Raw genomic sequence first — 24,006 nt, 5'->3', positions numbered from 1 at the left:
CCTCTACCATATTTGTGGGCATAATTAGAATAGGCCTTCCTGATTAATCTTTCAAGAACTTCCATGTTCCTTGATCCAGTTGCCCCACCAGCTACATAGCAGACACCTTTTCTCAAAATCAGTAAATCTGAGCCCCTGGCAGTCTTCATCTGGAGCACGTAACCTACTCTACATCCTGGGCCACTACCCTCTCTGCTGCCCCATGGGACACTGGGGGTGAGGGACACTGCATGCAGTTTTCTCTGTGACTGATTTACCGATTTGCTTCATGTATGTGAAAATATAGTGGCTTAAAGTAGTTAATAAATGCAAAGGAATAAATACAAACACTAGTAAGTGTTGTCAGAGTTCAGAAAAGGAAGAGGACTCTAGAACTGGAGAATTATCTAGCTCAACAACCTTTATTTTACAGAAGTGAGAAACAAAGACTAGAGAAGTGAGGTAGAATACCTAGTGTCACTTTACTCTGAACTGGAATTAGAATCTAGTTCTCTGGTTTCCTTGTCTATTTCTCAGCATTCTACTATATTTCCTCTAGATCTCTTGGGCTGAGTTTTAGGTGGGAAGGTTTTATATAAGTTGAATTTCTATGCCTTGAAAAATGAGGCTGATTTGGATAGATGAAGAGGAAGGGAGAATTTTTTCAGGTGTAATCATGATTTGCTGATATGTAGGGGAGAAGGGATAGAGGAAAACAAGCATTTGTTAGGTATTTACTATGTGACAGAGCTATAAGGTTAGGGAGACCAAGAGTTTATAGGCATTGTGGCCAGAATCAACTTGTAAATTTTCTATTTCTTAACTTTGAAGGGGCCATGTCTACTTTCAAAGATGATAGTACTTGTAATTGAGGTTAAACTGATTTGATTTTGACTTTCCCCATTCAGAAGAGTTCTCTAATGAACATTTCCTCCATGCTTCCCAAGTGTAGGGAGACAAGAGAAATACAACAGTTTTTAAACTGTAAGTACCGAGAGAGGCTACAAATCCTTAACAAAACTCAGAAGGTTTTGTAAAACTTTTCTCTGTTATTCCAGTCTCATAGCTTCAGGGGATCTCAGATAGAGGGGTGAATTATTTCAAGGACAACGTGCTATGCTCTCATTACTTTAGGAAGATCAGAGTCTGGATTCCTCATGCTTTATATAGCAGGGAGGAATTTAGGGCTTTGCAAGTGGTTACCTGAGAGGGAAAAAAGCTTAGCATTGTGTGTTCTTCCCCTTTCTAGGTTACTACCATCTAATGGAAAAAGCTTAAGTTGGAAGTCTTTTGGGAAGTGCCATCTCATCTGATTCCCTTCACTGCTCCTTCCTCTAAACACTAAGAGTACTTTGTGCCTAGCTCTGGAGCCCCAAAATCAGGCTGGAAGAAGATGGGGTCCAAAGTGAGGTAGACATACAAACTGATGAACTTTCCAAGCCAAGAGTAGAGAATTATAGCCTTGGGAAAGGATGTATCAGAGGCATAATTAATCACAGGCAGCCAAGGAAAAAGAAGAGAAGAGTCAGATTCTTAAAAGCTTGATTTCCTTTGCTGTAGAAGAACAAGCTAAGTCTCCAGTAAATATGACTTTTGCCTTTGGGAAAGACTTTCATTGTTTGTACTACTCAAACATAAAGTAGGGTAACTCAGGTCTGAAAATGGAAAAGATCATTGGATATATTTACATAGAAATACACGTATATCTATCTATATGTATTTCTGCACTTAAAGGGACAGTTATTACTCTCTTAATGACAGAACTTTCAGAGCTTTCTCCAGAAAGAGAGGCATTTCATTTGACTATTCCAGCTATTAAATTCTACTACATTTTGAATCACTGTGTGTGCCAAATTGAGTCCTATAGAATCTCTAGAATTTCCAGGAAAATTTGAATCAACTCTGATGCATCTGAATGTATATACTTTACACATTTTCAAATTTAATGTGCAAAGATTATGATAATAGATTGCCATTTCACAATTTCTTGCAGGCTTTATATGAGAAAATGCAACAGACTGCATTAAAGTCAATATAGCAAATTCTCATTTGCCTAGAATTTAAAAAGCTGGAAATCTCAAATAACAAGAATATATGCCCTTATCCCTCTTATTATTGTGGAGTAAGGAATATGGGTTAGGCCAAATACTAAAGGAGATCTAGAAGTTTTGGCTTTAGCTGAGTTGGAAAAGAGAAAGAACTCAAGGAAGGTCTGCTATGGAACCAGTGCTAGTGTATGAATATCAGGCTGATCCAATTTTTGTGAGTTTGGCAATGTAGGCTATTGGGGAAAACATGGGGACCAAAGTCTGGCTAAAGTTCTTGGGTACTAGTGGTGGTCTGGAGTGTGTTTACATTTCCCTCTATATTTATCGTTTTATCTCTTTCCCCCATCCCCCTATCTGAAATGTAGGCACAAAATACCTCAAACTGGGGAATCTGAGGATAAGGACATGTAAACTTTGCTAATTTTCTGGATATGAGGTGAAGTCTCAAAATTGTTTTAATTTTCATTTCACTTATTTGTGATTTTGTGTATCTCTGTAATGCACACTTTACAGAGTTTGAGAAAATAGTAATTCATTTGGAGAACCAAAAGGTTTGGAATATTAAGGGAAATAATGATTTGTTTTTAAAGTAAGAATGTCAGGAAAATAGCATTTCTAGACCTCAAATTATATAAGCAATAATAAAGCTATCGGTAATGAAAATAAGAAAGAAAAAAGTACATAAACCATTGAAAAAATAATAAAAAATAATTTAACTCAATAAATCAGTTTTAGTAAACCTGCAAATATAAATTTTCTAGGAAAGAACTCTCTATTTGACAAAAATGACTGGAAAACTGGAAAGTGATTTGAGAAATTAAGTTTAGATTAACATCTTATACTTTATACCATACTAGACTCAAACATGGTAAATGACCTGAATGCTAAAGATCATACAAAGACAGTAATGAGATAAGAACAGTATCAATTAGATCAAGTACCTTTCACAGTCATAGAGCTAGGAGGTGCATTTTCTAAAAATTATTTATTCTTAGTTTTCAACATTCATTTCCACAAAATTTTGAATTCCAAATTTTCCCCCATCTCTCCCTTCCCCCACCCCAAGACATTGTCCGTTCTGTTTACCCTTTCCCCCAATTTGCCCTCCCTTCTATCACACCCCTCCCTTCCCTTGTCCCCATCGCCTCTATTTTCTTGTAGGGCAAGATAGATTTCTATGCCCTGTTACCTGTATTTCTTATTTCCCAGTTGCATGTAAAAACAATTTTTAATATTTCGTTTTTTAAAACTTTGAGTTCCAACTTCGCTCACTTCCTCCTTCTCCACCCATCAATTCAGTATAGATTATTCATGTGTGGTTATGCAAGAAACTTCCAAAGTAATTTTATTTCCCTCCATCCTATCCTCTCCCCCATTTATTCTGTTTTCTCTTTTGACCTTGTCCCTCCCCAAAAGTGTTTGCCCTCTCCTTCCATTTGCCCTTCCTTCTATCATCCCCACCAAACCCCTTTTATCCTCTTCTCCCCTACTTTCCTGTAGTGTAAGGTAGATTTTCATACCAAATTGAGTGTGCATGTTATTCCCTCCTTAAGCCAAATGTGATGAGAGTAAGCTTCACTTTTTCCCTCTCAACTTCCCCCTTCTCTTCTCCATTGAAAAAGCTTTTTGTTGCCTCTTTTATGAAAGATAATTTGTCCCTTTCTCCTCCCAATATATTCCTCTCTTACCCTTTAATTTTATTTTTTTAGATATCATCCCTTGGTATTCAACTGTGTTTGCCCTCTGTCTATATGTATATAATCCCTCCAGCTACCCAAATACTGAGAAAAGTCTCGAGAGTTACAAATATTATCTTTCCATGTAGGAGTATAACTGCTCAACTTTAGTAAGTACCTTATGGTTTTCCTTTCCTGTTTACCTTTTCATGCTTCCCCTGATTCTTGTGTTTTGAAAGTCAAATTTTCTATTCAGCTCTGGTCTTTTCATCAAGAATGCTTCAAAGTCCTCTATTTCACTGAATGACTATTTTTTCCCCTGAAGTTTTGCTGGGTAGGTGATTCTTGGTTTTAATCTTAGCTCCTTTGACCTGGAATATCATTTTCTAAGCCCTCTGATACCTTAATGTAGAAGTTGCTAAATTGCATTTCCACAATACTAGAATTGTTTCTTTCTGGCTGCTTGCTATATTTTCTCCTTGACCTGGGAACTCTGGAATTTGGCTACAATATTCCTAGGAGTTTTTCTTTTGGGATCTCTTTTAGGAGATGATCAGTGGATTCTTTCAGTATTTATTTTACCCTGTAGTTCTAGAGTATCACGGCAGAATTCTTTGATAATTCCATGAAAGATGATGTCTAGGCTCTTTTTTTAATCATGGCTTTCAGGTAATTCAGTAATTTAAAAATTTTCTCTCTTGGATTTATTTTCCAGGTTAGATTTTTTTTTTTCCAGTGAAAATTATTGCTTCATATAATTCTTTCATATTGTCTATTTTTTTAATTCCTTTGGTTTTGTTTTATAATTTCTTGATTTTTTTCATAATGTCATTAGTTGCATCTGCTCCATTCTAATCTTTAAGGAATTATTTTCTTCAGTGAGCTTTTGTATCTCCTTTTCCTTCTGGTCAATTCTGCTTTTTAGGGCATTCTTCTCCTCATTGGCTTTTTGAATCTCTCTTGCCATTTGAGTTAGTCTATTTTTTAAAGTGTTATTTTCTTCAGCCTTTTTTTTGGATCTCCTTTAACAAACAATTGACTCGGTTTTCATGAGTTTCTTGAGTTTCATGAGTTTCATTTCTTTTCCCAATTTTTGCTCTACTTACTTGATTTTCAAAATTCTTTTTGAGCTCTTCCATGACCTGAGACCAATTCTTTTTTCTTTTTGGAGGCTTTGCATGCAGGAGCTTTGACTTTGTTTTCCTCTGTTTGCTTTGGTCTTCCTTGTTGCTAAAGTAAGATTCTATAGTCTGATTCTTTTTCTGGTTTTTGCTCATTTTCCCAACCATTTATTTGACTTTTGAGCTCTTTGTCAAGGTAGTTCTCTGTTTTCAGTGGGGGTCTGGGAGGTGTACTATCAGCTGCTCTATCCCCCCACAATCTATGGGCCTAGAGCTCCAGAAACAGTGGCTGTAGCTGTCCCTCCTGCGGCTGTGACTGCTGCTGGTTTCTCCGCCCCCTCCCCCCTGTACTGCTCTAAGGCTGGACCACTCTACTCTCCTGCACTGCTCCCACAGGCTTTTTCCACTGACCTTCCAATTTATCATCAGCGTTTTGGGGTCATGAAGTCTGGAAACCACCACAGGTGTGAGAGATTCAGTGCCCCCAAGGCCTGCTCAGGTCTCCTCTGTCCACTCATGGCCCACATTGTACTGCACTCTGTTCCTATGTGGTGCAATAGACAATTCCTGGTGACCTTCCAGGCTGTCTTGGGCTGGAGATTTGCTTCACTCAGTGATTCTGTGGGTTCTGCAGCTCCAGAATTTGTTTAGAGCCATTTTTTTACAGGTATTTGGCTGGGGTTGGTGGGAGCACTCTAGAAAGGCTATGCTGTTACTTCGCCATATTGCCTCTGCCCCCTGGGGGGTGGATTTTTTAAAAATTAAATTTTTTTCCATAATCTTATTTTCTCCCCATTGGAAACCAAGCCAAATCAATCTCATGTGATAAATATGCAAGATCAAAACAAATTCTTTTATTGGCCCTGATAAAAAAAAGTATCTCATTTTATATATTTGAGCCATCACCTTTCTTTTGGGAATTGGATTCTTGGTCATTAGCACTCTGTAGTCTTAGTCAGTCACTGTGTTAATCAGAGTTCTTGATTCTTTCAGGTTATTTTAAAATATGTTATAGAATGAGTTATTCTTTCTGCTCATTTTACTTTATCAATTTGTACTGATGAATTGATGAATCAAATCATATTGATGATCCCCAGTTTTCACAGAAGTATTCCCCATTCATTTTTTATAGTTTATTTTAAAAATTCAATTTATTTCTTTCCATTTAGTGAAAACTTGTCTTTTCTTTTACCTCATCTCTTCCACTCCATTGAGAAAGACATGAAACAGACGAGAAACAAGAAAAGTCTGTTCGAAGCATATATATAGACAAACAAAACTTTTCCACATTGACCATATCTGACCTTCCCTCCTCCACCCCCACCCCTCATCTATGTCTCTCTATATATCTCGATCTGTCATGTGTATGAGCTTGTATTATGAGCCCCTCGCTTCTTCATCAGGAAGTAGGTAACATGTTTCTTCATGAGCCCTTTGGAGTCATGGATTAGTCATTGGATTGGTCAGAGTTCTTTTCTTTCCCTTCCCTTCTTCTCTATCCCTTACTCAGAGGCAATAACAAGTTCTTTTCCTTTACTTTTTTTTTTGTTGTTTTCTTATTTCTTCACTATTTTTAGTTGTTTAGGACATTTTTTCACTATTCTTAGTTGTTTAGGACGCACTCTCCCTTAATCTAACCTATTTCTTATTCTCTAATCTCTCTTCGTCCTTTTTCTTCCTGTTTCCTTTTTGAGTGAAACATGTTTCTATAACCAGCTCTTTGTGTTTGTAATCTTCCCTCTTTTGACTAATTAAGATGAGAGTGGGGTTCAAGTGTCTCTTACTCCCTTCACCCCTTCTTCCTTACTTGTAAAGATTTCTACTTGTGCACTTGGAAATAATAATGAGTCAGATTTTTTTCCAACTTTCCTTTTCCCTCTATCCCCCAAGTATATTCTTCTCTTTCTATTCTTCATTAATAGGATCAAAACAAAGCTACTCCCAGATCCTCTAACTCTCTCTGTGACCTCTGATAATTGTTACTGTTCTAAGGGGATGCATTTATCACCTCCCCATTTTAGAATATAAAGTTATTTCTTTCTCATGTTTATCTTTTTTAAGATTTCTCTTTACTTCTGTGTTTATATTTCAAAATTTTACATAGTTTAGGCTTTTTCATCAGAAATGCTTGGAAATTCTCTATTTTATTAAAGAATTGTGTTTAGTTTTGCTAGCTAAGTTATTCTTGATTTTAAACCATTGTCACTTACCTTGAGGGGATATTATATTACAAGCCCTCCATGCCTATGAAAGTATTTAGCTGGTAAATCTTGTGTGACTCTGTCTGTGACACCTTTTTACTTGAATTCTTTTGGGCCGCTTGCAGTATTTTTTCCTTGATCTGAATTTTGGCTGTGTTCTTGGGAGTTTTCATTTTGGTATTTCTTTTAGGAGGTAACTGTTAAGCTTTTTTCTATTTCTACTTTTCCCTCTAGTTATAAGAAATTTGGGCAGTTTTAAGATTTCTAGAAATATGATATCCCAGCTCCTTTTTTTGTCCATAACTTACAGGTAGTTCAGTGATCTTAAAATTATATCCTAGTCTATTTTTTGCTATGAGATATTTTATATTCTTTCCCTGTTTTTTTTTTCCCCAGCCTTTTGACTTTGTTTTAGTACTTCTTGTTATTTTATGGAATCATTATCTTTTATTTGGTCCGTTTTATTTTTCAAGCACTTGTTTGTTGGACAAGGTGTTATATGTCTTGTATCGGTAATTCTCTTTCTGTTTCTTTCTTCCATAGATTTCATCTTTTCTAATTTTTCCCATTAGCACTCTCATTTCCTTTATAAAATAATTTTTTAAACTCTGCTTCATCTCTTTTAGAAATTCTGGTTGAATTTTTGCTCAAGCTGTGTTTTTCTCTAATACTTTGCTTGTAAATGTTTTGAAGTAATTTTCTTCTTCTGAGTTTTGGTCTGTAATCTTTGTCACAAAAATGGGGTTGTTTTTGTTTTTTTTATGTTTTTATTTGCTTATTCTTCCAGCCTGCTTTTTGACTTTGAACTTTATGTTAAGTCTGGGCTCTTTATACTTCTGGGAGGGGAATATTTGAGCTGATCTTGTGTCCTCTAGGGTGCTGCTGCTGCTGCTTTTTTGGAATATTGAGTGTTGTATTATTTCAGGATCTGAGGGACAGCTCAGACTGGGGATAGAGGGGAAGCTTTAAAATTTCAGTGCTCCCAGATTGGTTTGATCCAGGACATTTTGATTTGTTTCCTCCTGGAAAGAAAGTTCCTGACCAGAATTTGGGTCAGAACAACACAACTGTAAGCTTGGTCTGGTTAGAATTCTAGTAGACTGCTACTGTACTCAACCACTATACACCAACTGGAGTGATCTGATTTAAAGTTATAGAATTTCATACTTCCCTTTGGTTTGAAATTCCAGCCCTGGTTTTCCTCTGCAGGTTTCAGACTGTGGTAGAAGTTGAAACTGTGACTATGCCCCTAGGGTCAGAGCCTCATACTTGTTCCTTGCTTCTGAATTTGGTCTTTGCTCTGTGTACCTACTACCTGGGACTTCTCACTCTGGAATGCCACCCTTAGACATAGATCGCTTCCTCATATCTTTCTTCCCGTTTCTCAGCTTCCTTTTGTCTAACTTTCACCTAGTTTGAGAATTCTAATTCATTATTGGCTTATCTGATCTTATCCATCTAAGTAGTTTTTTCAGAATCTTCCCTCATTTCTCCCCCCTCTGACTGCTTACATTTGTTAGTTTTCTTTCTGTTGTACCTTTCTCAGAAATGTTTTTCTTGAGTTCTTTTCTTTAATTATTTTTGCTTCCAGCATATTTTGAAATTTTTTTCCCTCCTGAGTCATAGAAATTACTCTGTGTACCAAATTGTGGAGTCCACTTTTACCCCCTGCCCTCCCCATCATTGTTCTCCTTCCCACTGGCAGTTCTATTTCATATGTGAGTCCATGTCCTTGTTTTTCCTTTTTCCCTTCTTGGTACCAGTCACCTCTAGGAGCTTGCCCATCACTTTTCTGGGCCAGGTTTTTGTTCATGAAGTCATAACATTCTTAGAAAAAATAGTCCTCCAGTGCATCCATTTTGAGATTAACTCATTTTCAGATCCACATCTCTCATCCCAGGTGTAGACCTCTTTCACTGTAGAAATGCTTTTCAGTGGGAACTCCTATTCTATTTTGGTTTTTGACTCTCCTCCTTTTCTGCCCCTCTTCTACCCCTGTTTAGACCAGACCTAACCTGGGCTGTTCCAGCAATTCAGACTCAGGATTTCAAGTGGAATGAGGCACTCACAGACCATAAAATGCAATAAAAAAACAACTTTACTGCTAAATTAAAGTATAATTTTTAAAAAGTGAAAGGATGTTAACGCAGATACACTTTTTGGTAACATAACTCAGAAGGAGTACATTGTTCACATTTCAAGGACTATCTGCTTGCCTCATTTGCTTACATGTCAGAGAATGAAATGTACTTCTCACTTACAAAAGCTTGTTTTATGCTTTTAATTCCATTTATCCCACCCTCCAGTGACTCCATCCATGTTTCATTTAGTGTTTATCAGACTCTTTTATTGATTCTTTATCTTCTTTCTAAAACCATGTCCAGGTGTCCCCATTCTTCACAAAAACTTTCTTTGATCCTGACATTCTCTCAAGGTATTATCTGTCCTCTTACGCTCTTCTATTTCATTGCCAAACTTACCCAGTCAATTCTCAACCCTTTGCATTCTGGCTTGTCTGTTTGTTTGGATGGTACAGCCAATCTTCTCCTCACTTAGATTCACAAGTTTTGAGTCATCCTCAAGTCTTCTTTCTCCCTCATCATACATAGCCATTCACTTACTCATTCTTGTCAGTTGCACTTATTCAACATCTCTTTCATGTGTTATTCTGTCTCCATTCACTTGACCACTACCCCTAGTTCAGGTCTTCATCATCTTTTGCCTGGACTATTGCTACTAGTAGCCTCCTTCATCCTTGGTACAGTTGCCAGTAAATATTCTAAAGCACAGGTCTGACCATATCACTCCCCTGCCCAAGAAGCTCCAGTGATTGGGTCCCTGTTATCTCTAGGATCTGATCTTTATTTCCTGTATGTCACTTACACTTCCCAAGGCTTCAGTTTTGTCTTCACTCACTAAATGTGAGGCAGTTGGACTAAATGGTCCTTGAGGTCCCTTTGAGCTATGTATGATCCTATGAAATATTCCTCAGTTTAGTTTAAAAATATGCATATTTTTCAATTTTAATCAGCCAAGTTCTGCTTTCTATTTCTGCACACTATTTACCTGATCTCCCCACCTTCCAACTGAGAACACAAGAAAAACAAAATCCATTACCATATATGTAGTCAAAACAAATGACCATATTGGCTTCTCCTAAAAGAGATTGTCTCATTCTGGATTCTAAGTTTTTCACCTTTCTATTAGGAGGTGGATAGCATGTTTCATTATTAATTCTCTGGAATACTGGTTAGTTATTAGGCTGATAAGGGTTCAGTACAGTATTATCTATCACATTTACATACCATATCTTGTACATCCAAGATTCTCATTCTTAACCACCTGAAAAAGACCTGTAATATTTTTTTACGTCCTTAGAATTTTTTTGTATAGAACTAATCTCTCCTTTAATCCTCTGATTTCTCCTCCCCACCCTCCTCTTTCCTTCTTATTTCATTGCTGAGTGAACTATATTTCTCTACCCAGCTACGTGTGCTGTATTTTCCCTTCTTTTGACCAGTTTAGATGAGAATGAGGTTCAAGTATCAGCTTTCTTCCACATTCTTTGTACGCATGTATACTTGTGTAGCCTGAATCTGAGATAATTTTGCTTAACATTTCTTTCCTTCCCCTTCCCTTTTCATCCTTCCCACTCTGCGTCCCTTCTCCCCCCACCGAGTATGTTTTTATCCCTGTTTCTTTCCATTCCTAAGAGCATCAAGATATAACAGAACCACTCTCAGGTCTTTCCTAATTTAGACACCCTATGAATTCTGAGAATGATAGGGATTGGAGGGGACATGTGTATTATTTTTTCATATTTGAATGTAAACAATTTACCCTTGTTGAGTACTTTATCATTGTTCATTTATGTTTACCTTTTTGTGTTTCTCTTCACTCTTTTGGTAGCACTTCATATTTTCTCCACAGCTTTGATCTTTTCATTAGGAATGCTTAGAAGTCCTCTATTTCTTTAAAAGTCTGTCCCCTTCACCCACAGTATTATACTCAGTTTTATTGGGTAAGTTTTTCTTAGCTGTAAGACCATATAACCTTTGTCTTTTGGGATATAATATTTTAAGTTCTCTGTCACTCTTTAGTGGTGGCTTGCTAAATTGTGTGTGGTCTTTATGGTTCCTTAGTACTTGAATTCTTTATTTCTAGCTGTTTGCAGTACTTTTTACTTTGACCTGGAAGTCCTATATTTTGTCTGTGATATTCCTGGGAGTTTTCATTTTGGGGTTTCTTTCAAAAGGTGACTGGTGAATTCTTTCTTTTTCTACTTTGCCCTCTGGTTCTAAAAGATGTAGATTTTTTTTTTTTTAAAGGATCTTTTTTGGGGGGGAGGGATGGTTTTCTCAGGTAATATAATGATTCTTTAGTTTTTCTCTCCTTGATCTGTTTTCCAGGTCTTTTCTTGGGGGTAGGGGGTGTAAGATACTTGCATTTTCTTTCATTTTTTTCCCCAGTGTTTTGATTTTATTCTAAGATTTTTTTGTTGTCTCATGGAATCATTGGTTTCTATTTGGTCCATTTGAATTTTCAGGGAGTTTGTTGCTTGGGCAAGATTTTGTACTCCTTGTGCCAAGCAGTTAATTCCCTTTCCAGTTCTTTTCCACTTTCTTTTCCCTCAAGCACTCTTCATTTATAGAAACATTTTAAACTCTTTTTTTTTTTTAAACTCTTACTTCATCTCTTCCACTAAGTCTAGTTGAATTTTTGTCCAAGCTATGCTTTTCTCTGAGGCAGTTCTTGTAGATATTTTGGAGCCATTTTCTAATTTTGCATTTGTATCTTGAGTGTCCTTGCTTCAGTAAAATTCATCATGGGGCACTTGTTTTTGTTTGCTCTTTCTTCCAGCATCTTTCCCAACTAGGCTCTGTAGCACTTCTGGAGGTAAGGTCTAGGTTGCTCATTTTGCTGCTTTCTTGACATATTGAGTATTATGTTATTTCAGATCTCTGAGGTATGCTAGGCACCTGGAAGCCTTCAGTGCCACCAAACTCCCAGGTGTGTAGACAGGACAAAGTCTGTTAGTCCCATCCTCCCTCCAGACTTGCAGAGTCTGAGCTCTGCAAGTTACTGACATGCTACTGTATTCACCCTCTGTAATCTAACTGGTAAGTTCTGTTGTTTCAGTGGCAGTATGCTTTCCTTTGGTCTTGAATTCATGCTTCGGTTATTCTTTTGCAAGCTGGGCTAGATACTGGCAGGGAGATTCTGCTCTGGGCTTGGGGTCTGAGCTATACCACCTCTGCTATTGGCTTCTGGACTTCCTTTCTAGACTTCTAGTCTTTTCCCACAGTATCCTCCACATAGTTTATAGTTTATGTTCTAGTCATACTAGATTCATTGATCAAATCTTGTTTTCTCCCACCTCAGTCATGAAATTGCATGGACTCCTCCCCTGTTTCCTGACCAACTATGCTTAGAGAGGAGGACTGTATATTCACAATGATGAAAAGCTTTTCTAACTTCTCAGCTTAATAGTTATGTTTTCCATGAAGCCTTCCATAGTCTCTTTTACTTAAAAGTGATTTCTCTTTCCTCAGATTTCCCTAGATTTTCAGTATCTCTTCATTGCCTCCCATCGCATTCTGTTTTATAATTGTGTACTGGACATTCCATTTCCCACCTTGATACATTCATAAAAGTCATTCCCCCATGAATAAAGCTACTTTATCTTTGATTCTGAGAAATGTGATTTTCTTCTTTTTTAGCTCAGCTCAGATATCACCCTCCTCACTGAAAACTTTCCTGGTCTTGCCATTTGTTAGTTTGCACTCTATTCTGAAAATATCTTGTATTTACTTAACTGTGTAAGTGCTTTATTCCCTGCAGGAGAATATGCACTTATTGAGGGGTAGGGTGATTCCTTTTTGCATTTCCTTCATCCTAATCTATTTGGCACCTAATTATCTGTTGAACTGTACCAAAAAGAATAGTATAGAATTATAGAAGCTCAGAAGGCATCTCTTCCAACTCATATCTGGACAAGTATCTATCTAAAATTTACTTGAAAAGTGATTAGTATTACCAAGAGCTCTGTATTTGGAGTGAAAGGCCTATGTTCAAATTCTAGTTCTTCTCATTACTTGTGAAAACCTAAAGAGATGAGATTATATAGAGGAGAGTGATTGACATTGCCAAAGCCTTCACAGAGGTGAAGAAGAATGAAGATTGAGAAAAGGCAATATGGCAAGTAAGATATCTTTACTAACTTTGGAGAGAGCAGTTTTAGTTGAATGATGAGGTAAGAAGCTGTACTGTAGAAAGTAATAAGACAGTGAGAGGAAATGAAGAGGAGGCATCTATTTTAGATGGCCTTCTCAAGGAATTTTGCCACAAAAGGGAAGAGAGATAAGGGACTCCAGGGATGGATGTATCAAATGATGGTTTTTGAAGCAGGAGACATGAGCATATCTAGGTAGTAGGAAATGATCCGGTAAACAGGGAAAGATTGAAGGTAATTGAGAGAACAAGGATGAAGAAGAATTTGTGTATGAAAAGAAGTTTGCCTGGGAAGGAGAATGGTCATTTTGCTATGTGAGACAGAAATGAAGGAGGGAAGATAGTGTGACGAAAGGCATCAGGGTGATGTGAAATGAGAAGAGGAGAAGGACTTCTTGGCAGATGACCTCAAATATCTTTTTCAGTAAAATATGAGACAAAGTTCTCACCCCAGATGGGGAAAGAGGGAGCCATGAGAAATTTAAGGTAGGATGAAAAGGGTTGGAAGTGCCACTGTTGTGAGTTAGTTAATTAAAGAGGTATTAAAAAACAATACAAAAACCTGGGCTACTGGGTGGCCCAGTGGATAAGAGTATGAACTGAAGAAGGAAAGGGCAAAGCACTGCAACAGTTTTTGCCCAGAAAACTCCAAATAGGGTCATGAAGAGTTTGACGTGATTGAACAACTGGAAAAAAAAAAAAGTGAGGGTCCGGTTGAGGTTATGTAACAAAAATTTGTAGTGTACCCCATTCAACATGGCTTCATGATTTTCTCCACTGTTGTTGAGCAGCATTTATGTGTGATCAAAGGCAAAGGATGCTGGGAATGAAGCAAGATTGAGGCTTGGCAAGGCACAATCACCAATAAAATAAGGGGGCAAAGGACTCAAAAGAAGAACAGTGTAGAGTTGCATGGGATCACCAAGCGGTCAAAATGGAGAAGAGAGGAGAGCAACTAATGCTGGGGTGATGGAATGGGAAAAAACTAGGGGTCAAGGGATTGGAGGTCACAATATAGATGAAGAACAGAGTTTGGTATCAGGAAGCAGAGGAGAAGTTGAAAGCCAATGTGTTATAATGAGATAGGGGAATTGTGTATAACTTGATAAAAGCAGAAGAGAAAAAGGAACTAGTAAGCTAAACCCCCAAGGCAAAGGGGTGACAAAAGACGAGTGGCCGAGGGGTGAGGGGAAGAGAAAACCAGTGGGAACAGGGACATCTTAAAAAAAAAAGATGAAATTAATTGTAGGAACGTACAGTGTTTACGGCAGAAGAGAGGGGAAAATGATGTGACTACCCACATCCTCTGAAATAGAGGCAAATGGAGAAAAAAAAATAAACTCAACTCTTAAAACTTTAAATATGAATGGATTCATATTCCCAATAAATAAATAACTTCAATAAAACAAAAAAAAAGAGTTACAGATTGGATTAGAAAGCAAAACCCTGCAATCTGTTGCTTACAAAAAATATCTGTAGAAAACAAAGACATATAGTAAAACTGAGGGAATGGAAAAATCTTTTTACTATGCATTAATTGAATCTGTAAAAGGAGGAAGTGAAGTCATGCTTTGTGACAAAGGCAAAATAAGCATTCAACAAATTAAAAGGGATACACAAGGAAACCACATACTGAAAGAAGCCATGGACAACAAACCCAATATCTGTCATAAACTTTTATGTTTCAAATGTCTTAGTATCCAAATTCATGAAGGAAGCTATCTTAGCTACAAGAAGACATATATAGGAGCACAACAGTGATAGATTTCAGAATCCGTCTCTCAGTTTGGATGTCTAACAGAAAAATATAAACAAAAGGGAAAATATAAAACTGAACAAATTGCTAGAAAAAAACTAGAATCAAAAAAGTTATGGTAGCTACTAAATGGACCAGTGAAAAGAGTATGCATGTTTGGCAGCATCACATGTCACTCTTAGAAAATTGACCATGTACCATAAAAATAGTAATTGGTTCAGGGAACACAAACAAAATATACAGTCTTAATAATAAAATCCTAAATAATGAGTGGATCAAAGAACATAGAAATAACTTATCTGTGTAAAAGAAAATGATAATGATGAATCTGCATAGCAAAATTAATGGGATGTAGCTAAAGTGGTCTTCTGGGGGAGAATCATATCCATAGATATAGTAGCAAAATAGAAAAAGTGAGGATTAATGAACTGAATGTGTATTTTAAATGTTTAGAAACCTCTTGCCCCCCCCCCCCAAATAAAATAAAAGAGGAGATATTAAAAATTGGAGGGGAAATTGGTTAAATTGAGAACAAAAACCCCATAGAAATGATCAAACAAAGCTGGTCTTCGAAAAGACTAATAAAATTGATAAACCCTTAACTAATTTGATTAAAAAGAAGAGAGCAGAAAATCAAATCAGTAAAAAAGTAAATGAGCAAGGTAAAATCACAGAAAAAATAGAATAAAAGGAATGATCAGTGTATATTATGCATAGTTATATGCTAACATAACTGACTACACAAATGAAATAAAAGAATACCTTAAAAAATATAAGATACCCAAACTATCAGAAGATGAAATAGAAATCTTAAATAGCCCATTCACAAAAAAGTTAATAGATTTAGATGTTAAAGAACTATCAAAAAAAAAAAAAAGACTACCTCCTGGTCCTCATAGATTCACTGGAGAATTATAACAAACTTTTAAAGAATAGATAGTACTCATGCTTCACAAAAATTGAAAAAGAAAGTACCCTACCAGAGTCCTTTTATGACACAAATACATTCCTAATACTTCAACCAGAGAGTTAAAACACAGAAAGAAAACTGATGTATAGGTTACATAATGATTTGATACAAGTACATAAGAAAAAAGTTATTCTCCTATAAATGAATAAATTGTCAGATATGAACAGCTAGTTTTCAGTGGAAGGAATACAAGCTATCAGTAGACATTTAGAAAAAAAAATCATCCAAATCACTAACAGGATTGGACCTCTGAGGTTCCATCTCATAGCTATCAATTGGCAAATATGAGGAAATGGAGAATGACAGTTACTGGAGGGGGCATAGGAAGACAGACACACTAATGAAGTAATGGACATTGTATTTTTAAAAAAATATTCTATTGATAGAATTGTGTAATTTTTATTCTTAACATGATCTATATAGCATGTTAATTATTTATAGTTATATAATTTATATAGCTAATAGTTTATGGTTATATTGTTAGTTGTTTATAGTTTTCTTTAATATTGTATCATCTCTTGGGGGCAGATTAAAAATTCTGAACTTGAAATTTATCAGTGAATGTGAACGTTGGCATCTACAAAGAATTCTAGAAACTGGGGATTGTATATGAAACCATGGGCCTATCATATATAGCTTATTATACACACAAACACAGACACTATACAGAATTCCTTTCTGAATTTTTTTCAGCTCTTCTGTCTATTTTTACATATTTCATTTTTTTTACACATCATTGTCCCTCCCCCCCGCAATCTCCCATCTCCTCTCCAACAAATAAAAGTACTACTTTGTAACAAAAGTATAGTCACATAAAACAAATTTGTATTAACTGTCATATCTAAAAATGCCTCTCTTATTCTGTATTTACATAGTCTATATCACTTTTCCACCAAGAGTTTGGAGTCACACTTGATGATCTGTCTTCTGGAATTGTGAATGATCCTTGTATTGATGAGAGTTCTCAAATCTTTCCTGGTTGTTTTGTTTGATGAAATTGTAGCCTTTTATAAACCTCCTGGTTTTGCTGTCTTCCTTACAAATCAGTTCATTTAAGTCTTTACAGATTTCTCTGATTACAGCCCTTTTGCCATTTCATATTTTTCCATTCTTTTCATGGTGGTGACAACAGATCTCTTTGCTTATGCAGTTGAGAAGGCCTCTCTTTTCTCTATTACAGATAATGCTAAATTTTGGTTTTAGATAAAATGCTATTTAGTGTATTTTAACTGTATTTTCCTCCTTTTAATAATACTGTTAGTATTAGATGATATTTAGTGTATTTTAACCATATCTTCTTACTTTAAAAACACTTCTTAAATCATGGTAAATTCTGCTCCAGTTCATTTTAACTATGTGAATCTTTATGTTTTGAATGTATTTCTTCTGACATTTTTAAAGGGTTAGCAGTCAGGGTTAAATGACTTGCCCAGGGTCACCCAGCTAGTATCTAAGACTAGATTTGTACTCCTGCACTCCTGACTCCAGGGCCAGTGCTCTATCAACTGCATCACCTAGCTGACCTAGATTATTACCATTTTTTGCTACCTTTCTGTTACCATAAGTTTATTACTATGACCATAAAGAATCCTTTTTAATATTTCTAACCTAGAGGAGTATTATATTTTATCAAAAACCTTTTCTTCAGTTATCAATATAATCATGTAACTTTTGTTATTAATATAGTTGGTGTGAGAAATTTATCATTTTCCTAATAGTGAGCCAAGAATATATTATATATATAAATATATGTATATAAATAATATATATATATAAAACATATGGTATGTATTCGGTCTGGGCATAATGTATAATGTTATGTTTCTGTATATAAACATAAACATATGTTTACGTATCCTCTTTGCTAATACTTTCCTCCTCTTTCTCCCAGTCCCCTCCCACAGATTGAAGGAAAGAAAAATAAAACTTTTTATCAGGTATGCATATTCAAGGAAAACAAATCTCCCCCATTAGATATGTCTGAAATTGCATGTTTCATCCTGGATCTGAATAACAAGTTGCAAAGAAATAGAAATGTTGATTGTGTTGTAGGAACATCAAGTAAACTAGTCTTGGTAGATTGTAGTGAAGTTGGAAGAGACTAAAATGTAATATGACTGTATACGTAGGAAGTACTTTAAATGTCAGACAGGTTCAGTTTTGTAGGTAACAGGGAACCACTGGAGCTGATTAACAGGGATGATATGATGAGACCTATATTTTAGAAAAAAACATGTTGGCCGCTGAGTCCAGAATGGATTAGAGAACTTAAGCAATGTGACAAGTTAAAACATTATTGCTATGGTCAGCGTGAAAGGTGGTGAGGGGCTGAACTAGGGTGTTGGTTCTGAGTGGAATGAAATAGAACACATACAAGAAATATGACGAAGGTAGAAATGAAAAGATTTGACAATGGATTGCCTGCATGTATGGTTTTAGTGTATATTGTGTTGTTGCTGAAATGATCAGGCAGGTAGATGGCACAGAGTATATAGAATATTGGTCCTGAAATCAGAAAAAACTGAATTCAAATCCAGCCTTGCATACTTATTATTTGGGCAAGTCACTTAACTCCTACCTGCCTCACTTAATTTTCCTGACTTGTAACATGGTGATAATAATAATACCTACCTTGCAGGGTTGTTGTGAGAATAAAATGAGATATTTGTAAAGTGATTTTGTAAACCTTAAAAAGTACAACTTATGATGATGATGATGTTTAATTGACTCGAGTTCTCTCAACTACACCATAACATTTCAAAAAGTGCTAATTTTGCTTCCTCTTTGGCTGTACTTATTTCCTCTAATTCTTTTTTGTGTCTTACTGTTGCCATAACAACATTTTTAGTACTATATGAGTTTTAGTGGTAATAATAAATATTTTTATTTTACCATAATCTTTTTGGAAAGTGTATCAGCAAGGACTCCATATACAGGAGGGCCTGATGTACAGGTTCTTAGACCTGCTTTTCTAAAATGAAAGCAACTTTTGGGGGGGTCAACAATCACTTTAATCAAGCACAAGTATCATTCACTTAGTTCAGGGGGACAAGTCAGCACCTTGAACTTCGGAGAAAATACAAAGAAATAAAGATTAACAGACAGGGTTTCCAGCTGCCTGATCATAAGCAATACATATATCACAGAACAACAGACAGACCCAACTGTCTGACCATACATACATAGTTGTGTGTGTGTGTGTTCATCCTTTGCTGCCAAAGAAGATCATGCCATCAGAGAAATGATGATATGACTTGCACTTGACTTTATTTTGAGTGAGGGAGGGCTGTGCAGGTCACCAGCCTCACTTCTCCTCCAGAGCCATCTGACCAGATATTCATCAGGATGACTGGAGATGACCCAGGATGAGGCAATTGGGGTTAAGTGACTTGTCCAACGTCACACAGCTAGTGAGTGTCAAGTGTGAGAGGTGAGATTTTAATTCAGGTCCTCTTGACTCCTGCACTGGTGTTCCATCCACTGCACCACCTAGCTGCCCTACATACATAGTTACCAGAGAGAGAAGCACCAACATCTGGATTTTCAAACCTGAGGAGCTCCTTAGCCGCTTCCCAGAGTCTCATCTGGCCAGACAAACACTTCCAATGAGTAAGGCCCAAAGTAAAACTTCACTTCAGAGTATACATTTTTCAGAGCCAGAGGACTTCACAACCCTTCAGAACCTGTGCCTCATTGTTAATTAACAAAAGGTACTTGAGGCTTATTGATGGGTAGGGAAGACCTAATTAACATTACAGAAAGTCCTCTAGTGTATCATCATTACTTAAAGCTGACTTTTGGTTTTTGGTGTATAACGTACCATTTACCATGTGACTATATTCCTGTATTTTTTAGTGTATTTAGCATAAATGGGTGTTGTTTTTGTCAAAAGATTTTTTTTCTGCACTTAATATAAAATCTTGTGATTTTAATGATTCTAGACTTGAATTCCTGATGTAAATCTTAGCTGGTCATATTTTATAGTCTTTTTGATGTGTTATTAAGCTATTTCCTAACAGTTTATTTAAAATTCATGATACATATTGGTCTATAGTTTTCTTTCTCTGTTTTGTTTCTCCTAGGTTTAGTTATCAAGAAATTATTTTTATTACAGAAGGAAATTGGTAGGATCCCTTATTTTCCTATTTTTGCAAATACTTTATGTGTTACTGGAATTGTTCTTTAGGGGCAACTAGGTGACACAGTACATAGACTTCTGGACCTGGAATCAAAAACACCCCAATTACAATTTGGCTTCAGACAGTAACCAGTTGTGTGACTCTGGGTAACTCACTTAACCTCTTATCAACTTCAGCTTTTCAACTGTAAAGTGGGCACAATGATAACATCTACCTCATAGGATTGTTGTGAAGGTCAAATAAGATTAGCACATTGCCTAGCATAGTATGTTGTTTTCAGGTCCTTCATTCCTCTCCAACTCTTTGTGACCCCATGGACTTAGAGCATATTAGGCTCTCTCTTCACTATCTTTTGATGTCTGTCCAATCTTATGTTATGCAGTATTATAAATGCTTTCTTCATTCTACCTTCCCTGTTTTCTTCTTGAAGAGTTCGATAGAATTCATTTTAAATCCATCCTGAGTCTTTTGGGTAGGGGAGGATATAATGAAGTTCATTTATGGCTAGTCTAATTTATTTTGCTCACATTAGGTTTTTAAAAATTCTCTTACTCGTTCTGTTTATCTAGACATTTTTATTTTTGTAAAGATTGACCCATTCATTTATGTGGTCAGTTTTATTATTCTATAGTTAGTCAAACTAGTTTCTATGGATTTCCTTTTTTCTTCATTTGTTGTGAATTTTTCATTCTGGCTTGTGTTTGGTTTTCTTTTTTCTAAAAATCAGATTTTCTAGGGTTTTGCTCTCCACCCAACCTATAAACCCTCAATCTTCTAGTTTTATTTATTACTTTTTTCTTTCAATTTTGTTAATTTCTCCTTTCATTTTTAGAATTTTATTTTGGTTTTTAATTTTTGCTGTTTTATCTTTCACATCCCAAAGTTTTGATTTTGAATTTTTGTCATTTTCTTTGATAGAATTATCTGTTGTTTCTGTGATGTTTTTTGACCCTGCTCTTAACATAATTATATATTTATCTATCTTCTATTTTCATTCTTCAGTTTTCAGAGAGCTATCATTTTGCTTTTCTCAAATTCTATTAAAGACCAGAACTTATTTTTTTGCTGGATTTCTATAAATCTGGGAAGTGCATGTTGAGGTTCTTAATTATCATAGTTTTACTCTATATTCCTCTCTTTAATTTTATTAATTTTTCCTTTTAATAATTATTATGCCATTTGATACAAATAAGTATTGTTATTTATTTATGGTGTCCTTAAGTAAAATGTAATGTCCATGTTCCATATCTTCCTCCTTGTTAAAATTTTTTTCCTGAATTGTAGTAAATTCTGCTCCTGCTCTTCATTTTAACTGTGAATCTTTATGTTTTAAATGTGTTTTTTATGATATATTTTTAGATTATTACCATTCTCTTACCTTGTTCCCTTTTGTGGGTTAGATCATTCCATTCATTTTTACGATATGCTTATTCAGTATGCATTTTTTTATTCCTCTATTTTTTTTCTCCCCTTAATGCCTTTCTTCACTTTTTAAATAAGATGGAGAAAGATGGAATCTGAATAATAGATGTGATTTCTAATTTACTCTGATCTTTGATAATTATACTTTCTTTCTCTCTTTTAAATTTCTTCTTCATAACCAATCCTCTGAAGTTGCTGCTTATTTTGCTTGTGTTTATTCAGTCCCAATTTTACTTTTGTATTTATTCACTTCCAGTTTTGCCACATCTTCTCTACCTTTCTCTGTCCTTATTGCCTATATATTTATACCACAAACTGTACGTTTCGGACCTCCTTTATCCAGTTCTGATGTGAACTGTTTCTTTCTCACCCCTTCCCTGAAATATATCCCTTTTCTTTTCCTCTTTCTTGAACCTACAAACTGGATAAAGCCACACCCAGCTCTCTTGTTTATATTTTACTTTAATTCTATCACGCTGGGAGACAGTTACCAATCGTATTAGAATAAAAGCCCATCACCATTATTTAGCCTTTTTTGATTGTATTTACCTTTCATACATATTTACCTTTTTAGGTTTCTCTTGATTCCTATAATTATATTTTTGTCAAGGGGGTGGTCCTTTTGTTAGGAATTCTTGAAAGTCCTCCAATTGTATTAAAGATCGAGTCCCTCGATTTCCCAACTCCCACCCGTTCAGTTTTTATTTAGTCTTAGAGAGTATTTTGTTCATGGTTGTTGAGTCCATTTTGTCTTTTGGAATATTGTTTCCCAAGATTTTCTTTCTTTAAATAGTTATAGTGTAATATTTTAATGATCCTGACTGTGATTCCTTGGTACTTGAATTCTTCATTTCTGGACTCTTGTACAGTTTTTTCTTTGACCTAGGAGTTCTGGATTTTGTATAGATTTTTGTTTTTAGTTTTGGTTTTCGTTAAGGATATTATTGGTGGAGTCTTTCTATTTTTCACTTTGCATTGTGACAGTAGATCTGGACAGATTTATAATTTCTTGAAATATGTATTCATTTTTTTTGGTCATTTTATTTAAAAGGAATCTGATGATTCTTAAATTATTTCTCCTTTATTTGCCTTCCAGGGCAGTTGGTTTTGATAGTTGATACCTTATATTTTATTCTTTGTTTTCATTCTTTTGGCTTAATTCTAATATTTCTTAATTCATAGAATCATTGAGTTTTGATTTTTCCACTTTGTTTATAAGGGTGAATATCACTGATAAATCTAATCACTTGGGTAAGGATTTCTACCTTTTGCTCTAAACCATTTGTTCCCCTTCCATTTTATCCTTTAGAGCTCTTATTTCCATTGTAATTTTATTTTTTATCCCTTGCATGATTTTTTCTGGTTGTTCTCTTAGTCCTTGTAGCTAAGCTATTTTTTCTTTGTAGCTCTACTGTCTGTTGTGAATATAATATCTTTATTTGATTTTGCCTCTTGGTCTTGGTTTTTGTTTTCTATTTTTTTTTCTATTTACTGATAGTTTTCCTCATGTGAGACATTTCTTCTCCCTTGGTAGGCTTTTTAGTTCATTTATTATGCTTTAGGTTGCTTATCCTGCCACAAACCCTGTTTTCCAGCTTCTGCTGGCAGCTAACTTCATTTTTTGTAGTTCTGGGATGGTGGTGCTCCTTTTTTGCATGTGTGAGATAATTTTCTTCATTGTTATTTTACCTGGGGTGCTTTTCATGTCTTTGCTAGGGTCTGTGTGGGAGTGCTGGGTTCTTCCATATCCCTTCTTGTTTACAGAACTGCAAGTGTAGGATGAATATTTTTATTATGTCTGGCATTGTGGAAAAGTTAAAGGATGTTGGCAGTCATTCTTCAGGGGTATGGATGTAGGCATAGCAAGTCGTATGCATGTAGTGTAGATGTACATCACCTTCTCTGCCCCCAACGCTTGCATGCATGTGTGTACATGTGTAATTAGAATTTTTTATGCTTTTTAAACAATAATTTTCTTTATATTAATGTTAAGTGGTGATAAATTTTTTTATCATGAACTTAGCAAACATCAGCAATCACCAACATTTCAATATACAAGGAATGGAGGATGTGTATCTAAGTGGTGTATATTAAATTTAACAATGTACTAATAAAATTGCCCTCCTGATTTGTCTCCTACTGAACTTGGCTCTATCCTCTCCTATGTATTTTGAAATGTTTCATTGACACATTCTTATTTTTCTTTTTCTCTTGTGCCATTACCACTACTCGTTCTCCTTCTTCTCCCTCCACTCTGTAGAAGCCCTTTCTTGTGGCAACTAGATATCATCAGGCAAAACGCAGTGACTCATTGACTATGTCTCATTCTGCAGCTCTGGGCTGTTACCTGTGCCAAGAGAGAGGAGACATATTTTGTTAGTCTTATGAAGTCTTGATTGGTCATTTCATTGATCAGAATTCTAAAGTCTTTAAAAGTTCTTTTTTCTTTCTATTATATATATT

General features: G+C 35.6%; 1 protein-coding gene across 7 annotated transcripts in view; it reads left to right on the top strand.

Moving 5' to 3' along the window:
- The window catches only part of ARID2 (AT-rich interaction domain 2), a 221,847-nt gene that overhangs the window by 39,949 nt on the left and 157,892 nt on the right, over nucleotides 1–24,006 (top strand). Inside the window, exon 3 of one of the 7 annotated variants that reach the window (XM_072654254.1) lies at nucleotides 1,229–1,389. The exons of 4 other annotated variants lie outside the window; for them this stretch is intronic. In XM_072654254.1, coding sequence (XP_072510355.1) covers nucleotides 1,373–1,389 — 17 coding nt within the window. In that variant the 5' untranslated portion in view covers nucleotides 1,229–1,372. Of the gene's footprint in view, nucleotides 1–1,228; nucleotides 1,390–17,900; nucleotides 17,920–24,006 lie in introns of those variants that run through there. 2 more of the 7 variants (XM_072654257.1, XM_072654256.1) reach the window with 2 other exon arrangements.

Source organism: Notamacropus eugenii, chromosome 3, assembly GCF_028372415.1.
Source record: "Notamacropus eugenii isolate mMacEug1 chromosome 3, mMacEug1.pri_v2, whole genome shotgun sequence".
Lineage (NCBI taxonomy): Eukaryota > Metazoa > Chordata > Mammalia > Diprotodontia > Macropodidae > Notamacropus > Notamacropus eugenii.
The sequence above is the reverse complement of the archived record's forward strand: the minus strand, read 5'-3'. Positions and strand labels throughout refer to the sequence as shown.